At 39.5% G+C, this 6,093-nt stretch overlaps 1 protein-coding gene across 1 annotated transcript in view; it reads right to left on the reverse strand.

Annotated features, from left to right (window-relative positions):
• Window positions 1-6,093, reverse strand: part of LOC101847491 (ufm1-specific protease 2) — a gene marked incomplete in the record, with an annotated part of 26,151 nt that overhangs the window by 15,480 nt on the left and 4,578 nt on the right. Inside the window, 2 exon segments of the mRNA XM_013082031.2 lie at window positions 5,050-5,174; window positions 5,409-5,580. Of these exon segments, the coding sequence (XP_012937485.1) occupies window positions 5,050-5,174; window positions 5,409-5,580 (297 nt within the window).

The raw sequence follows: 6,093 nt of genomic DNA on the forward strand, positions 1-6,093 counted from the left end.
TGGACAGGTGCCCGTTTTACACAGTTAAATTATATAGAAAAAACGCAAGGGGGGAAATGGAAAGTGTCCGTTTGTACAGGTGGTCGTCTTATAGAGGTGGCCGTCAGGGCAGGTTCGACTGTATTTGGGAAAATTTGTCACTTTGGCCGCCTAAAACTTCCCAACCACTTAAATAATAACTTTCGAATTTGACAAAATTAATGGTGGTTCAGAATCATTCAAAAGGTGCTCAGTTTCAGAGAGGATCCTGAAGTCACTGCAGTTTAATATTCAGTCTTTCATTAGTTTCATTTAGATCTAATCTTGGGAAAGTCCATCTTGTAAGATGCCATTGTAAACAAGTGAGGTTTCCGTTCACTAGCCATGCGCACTAATTCCACATCTTTGAAATAATGAAGAGTACAACCACGAAAGTAGAATTGTAGAGAATCAATCTATACATCTGTTATATATTTGGCAACTTGGAAACACATGTGTCACTTTTCTCTCAACATTTATTGCTCCATTCCAGTAGAGTGTAAATATAGTAGGCGAATGACTTTCAGTTGATGTTAATGCACCAATCATTCCTTTTATCGAAAGGGGGCCCAGCTAGTTCTACATGAATAGTGTTCTCCCCATACACATACTTAACTTTTACTTTTCCAATACAGCGGCCATCAGAGTTCTAGCCCTTTGTCCTGCCTTGTACACATAAAACCACAATTTAATATTTACCAATAAAAAAAAGAGTAAAACACTAAGAGAACATTCAACCAACATTTTATTGAAATAAACAAATAACTGATAGAATCCAGTTCGTCATTTACATAAAGCACTCTGATGTCTGCTGTGTTCATCATTGACTTTTGCCCTTGAACTTTTTTTTCCCTCTCATTTTCTGCTGAAGTTCTGCATACTTTTTCTTGTTGTACCTGTGGGGGAAAAAAAATAAGAAAAAAAATGAAGCAGAAAGACGACACAGCAGATTCTCTAATTTGGAGGACTACACTACTGTGACTATAGGCTTATACTAGATTCCTGCAATAAAACAACTTCCGATAGATTATCACAGGTGCTACAGATTCAATGTTGATGACAAACAATAAACTTTCGTGAGAAGACTAATGAAATTATCTTCTCTCTATTTTCCATGGGAAAAACAATGTACAAGACTTTAAAGAATTCTTTTGCAGAAAAAATAAAGAACTTGATTATCATTCATTTGCAAAAAAAACTTTTACGGTCAGGAAACAAAACAGCAGAACTAGCGCAAGAGATAAAACAAAAAATCAGGGCGGAGAGAGCCCATTGTAATGAATGTGCAAATGTCAAAAAATGAAAATTCATCCAAAAAACAAAAACAAAAAACCAACACACACACAGTACATGACCGCTAACAGCAGTTCTCGTCAGTTCACTTCAGAACCAACCGAGTGAGCTGCTGCTGTGTTGCAGTAGGTTGTAAACTTGACCAACACTCCCAAGTTTGAAGAAACGTAACAACCAAATCATTATCGTCTGACTCTGATCTTCCAGGAAAATATATATGCCATGTATCCTGTCCACAAACTGAATGCACAACCATCACCAATTGTGGGCTTAGCAGAATTGTACTTTGAGCTACAGTTTACGACAAGTTACCAAGAACAATTTTGCCCGGGGTAAACCTTACGGCCCATTCAATCAGCAGTGACAGTATAGAATGACAGTTAAGGCAGACTCAATCAACTATCAACACTTGGAGGGTTAAACTGTGTCGTTGGCGGGTGCTCTGGTGTGGTTTGCTCCTTATTTCCTATCAAACATCTGTCATCCTTATCTCTCCTCCCTCATTTTGCGTTTGTTACTCTTGTAACACCTCTAATCTTCAGCACTCATATGAACTTATTGTGTAGTAAGTGCCGTAAAACTCTTACTAAAACTTTAAAACTATTTACTTATCCCTTAGTCTTAGATGATCGTTGGGGTACCAAGGTTGATCAGGCAACCACTTGTCTCCATCCTTCTCCATTTCCAGCCTTTTGAAGGGCCTCACCTAACTTAAAACTTGTCCATCCCTTCACATTGTCTTCCCCTCTCTTTTTCCGTCTACCTTACTTTCTCTATCCTTGCACAGTGCCTTGTAGGATCGTCTTTGCAAGTCCTGTTGATCTTGTTGTGCATCCAAACTGTACCAATTTGCATTTTTTCTCTAAGGAGGGTTAAACGGAAAAAAACCCTAAAAGACGAAAAAGCAGCCACGAGGCCAGCCGAACGTACTGTCTGATGTTTGCGTCTGCCATGAGCTCCTCCACCAGCGTCTGCTTCCTCTGCTTCTTGGTGAGGCGGCTGGCGTAGAAGTCCGTGCCCTCGTCCACCACCGTGCCCATCTGAGGAAAAAATATCGCACGGAGAAATGAAGAGAGGAAGAGTGGATCGATCGATTGATTGATAGTAAATACAGTCGAAATTGTTTAAGTCAACCACCCATTGATGAGGAGAACAGTAATGGAGACGTTTCCAAAAACTAAAAAAAAAAAACCCAAATAAAATAAACAAAACAAAACCACAACAGGGTAATGGGAGACGGATGATTGTACAGGTGATTGTCTAATACACGTCTGGCTAGGCACTACCTACTAAATTAGCGGGACTTCATATTCGCACCAAGTTTTTTAAAAAAACCATATGTTTGTCCGTGAAATTAGTTTTATACAAATTTAGACGGGCTTGAAATATTAACCGTCATAAAACAAATATTTTTAAAAAACCCAACAAACAAACAAACACAAATTTTAAAAATAAAAATCGGAACTTCTAAAGTGACAGAATCCAAGAACTGGTAGGAAAAAGTCATACACACTGTTTTAACGGTGAAGCAAAAGGGAAGGAATACCTGGAAATACTTCGGCACCGCCTTGCGGTCCTGGTGTTTGTAGAAGCGCTTGGGGTCGAGAACTCCCCGCATCTGAATGAGCTCCATGTCCACACGAGCAGGGTCGTCCTTGTCCGGCGCTTTCATGTCAAACCATTTCTTACCCAGAGTCTTCTCTCGCTCCGCCTGTGTGGAGAAGACGACAAAACATACATCATCAAGTTAGTTTTATGTTTTAGTAAGACTTTAACTGCACTTGTTTTGTTTTGGTGTTATTAGTTTTGATAAGTAGAGTTTTATGGTACTTGAAACACAAGTAGATTGTTGTTGTTGTTGTTTTCAAACCCCTTTAGCTGCGAGCATTTCGCCCTTGGCAGCGCAATGCCTCCCTCAAGTAACCACATGCCCTTGTCATTTGGTCAGCGCCAGAGCAGAGCAGGCTTTGTAAGTCTGTAGGTGTGTGTAGGAGCCTGCGTCGAAGAACTGCCAGGTTTGGGCAGTGTAGGAGAAGATGTTCAACGGTCTCCTCGTGGTAGTCACAATGTCTGCCATGGGGTTCCCACATGGGGTTAATTCTGTTTATGTGCTTGTTGGTGTGTAAGTGCCCTGTGCCAAGTAGATTGTATAAGTGCCAAAGATGAGAGGTGTTACACCAGAGTAGCAAACAAAGAAAAGGTGGAGAGATGCAGGCAATCAGGTGTATACTAAGGAAGAAGGAGCAAACCACACCTGAGCACCCGTCAACCACCCACTCGGCACTTGTGACACAAATACGTAATATAAGTGCCCAAGACTAGAGGTGTTACTAGTGAGTAACATACAAGGAAAAGGAGGAGAGAGGACGACAATAGATGCTTCATAAGAAAGAAGGAGCAAACCACACCGTAGCACCTGCCAATCACCCACATTAACAAGTTCCTGTTCTATCCATAAATACAAGAAATTCAATAAATACTATAAGCAGAAGGGCATGAAATAGAAAGCATGAAAGTAAAGGTTTGTAAACAACAAATCTGATCAGCAAACTACATTGCAAAATATGTGCATTACCAAAACTTTTGCTAATAATAATAAGATTGTAAACTTGAAACACAATCATAAAGCCAGTACAATGAATATCATATCATATACAATAATCTTTTGGTAGTCGCAGTTCCTATTGTTTTGAATCAGTCTTCCAGATTTCAATGTGATACTTCATCAACTGGTTCTTCATGAAAAAGTTAAGAAGTTAAAGACTAAAAAGTCTGAAAAGCTTGAATTCAAGCTTATCTGAGGTATAGTATTGTCAGCAAGACATGATACAAGTTAGCAGGGGCATCAAAAGCGCTTTAAACTAAAAAGTATAATTATAATGACTTGAAAATCTGCAAAGTTGAATGTTGCTGTACTTCGACAGTATTCCTCAAATAATAATAATAATAATAGTAGATTACATTTATATAGCGCTCTATCTCATACTAATATAAGCTCTGAGAGCTTTACACCAATCACATGATCATTCACAAAAGAGAAAATATTTCACAGACACAAGAAAAACCAGTTCAACCACATACAGAAGAACTTTCACAACCATACATTAACTATACATATACACGATGATGGAGCTTCTCCCACAACTATCGTGACCCACACCTGATACACTCAAACTCTACAGTGGAACCATCACACAAAAGAGCAGCAGCGCTCTCAGCAGTTTTTCCCTCCCTTTTCAACGTTCTGTCTTCAAACCAAGCAAACCTGAACTAATGGTGGCTGAACCAAAACCTCAAGGGGCACACTTTACCTTTCTCTCTCTCTTCAGGGATCTCCTTCCTTTTGATGTCAAGCTTTGCTCATAGATCGAAGGTACGGGCTGCAAGAAACAGTTTAGTTTTAGTAAGAGTTTTACGGCACTTGAAACACAATAATGTCATATAAAATAAGTGCTGAAGATTAGAGGTGTTATAACAGAGTAGCAAACATAAAAAAGAAGAAGGGGAGATAAGGACGATAGATGTTTCATAGGAGAGAAGAAGCAAACCACACCAGTGCACCCGCCAACCACTTTAAACGGTGACAATATACACCTTTACAACTGATTCAAATGATCAGTCACCCGAGCAGAAAATTTGTGACAAACAGCCACTGCTCTTTCTTTTTTTTTTATTTCTTTAAGCGTACCAAAAAACAACGAGCTCTTAGTTCTGCCAACGTGACAACAAAGAACATACCAGCCACTGTGCACCACTGCCATTTTGCTCTGCAAATTCCTCTGCTAAACAAGCAGGATCTGCTTCAGATTTTGACTTGGAACAATTTGAAGACGGCAAGAAGACCAGACCCACCACTCTGTTGCCTGTGGGACAATATTTGAAAAATTTAAACAGAAAAAAAAAATATACTAACAGAGCATATACACTCTCTTTTAGACAAAACAAAGCTCATTACATTGAAAAGGAATTGAAAAGGAACAAAATCACAAAGAAACACACAACTGAAACTATCAAAGTATTATATAAATTTTGTTCTGGAAATTTATCCTGCATAAAAAAACATACCCAAAAAATGAACTCAAGCCCTGAGAACATACCACATGGGAAATGTGAAAGACAAGCATTGATATCTTCCTTCAGCTCATTGCCATCGATCAGTTCCATATGCCAGACCCCCGTGACCTGGATATCATCTGGAGACTGGACGTTCGCCGGACCCACCAGGAAGCCCCGGATCCCTCGGCTTGCCCATTCAGATGATGTGACGGCCTACAATACAGAGAACACAAACCCTCACTGTAGAAAAGAGTGATAGCTTATGACTAACATATGATAATAAAGTTCAAGATTTGAATCTGCATGGCTTTAAAATTTTCTCTTTCTCCTCTTACCATCTGCTGGAAGAAGGAAACCTGGGGATAGACCTTGCATTCCCCCTGCTAAGGCATAACTTTGACATAAAAATAAGCTATCCCTATTTCCTGTCAGATGACAGTCATGATGATTTACTGTGACAACGAAGATGGGCGCAAAGTATGATATTGACAGTCATCACCATCATGAAGTGCCAGTTCTGAAACAGACATTGGTAATCATGGTTTGACATTTACTATTTCTCTGCTGAGATACTCAAAGCATTATCCATCTTTTCAAATTCTTTAGGTTAGGAAGGGTATTCCGTTGCTTCTTTAGCCTTTTATTTCTCCAGAGTAATAAATTTAGTGGCGCACATGATTTTTATCCCTCATACACCTAAAAGAGGGCCCCAGCCAATTGGGCCCC

This window comes from Aplysia californica, unplaced genomic scaffold, assembly GCF_000002075.1.
Source record: "Aplysia californica isolate F4 #8 unplaced genomic scaffold, AplCal3.0 scaffold00156, whole genome shotgun sequence".
NCBI classification, from domain to species: Eukaryota; Metazoa; Mollusca; class Gastropoda; order Aplysiida; family Aplysiidae; genus Aplysia; species Aplysia californica.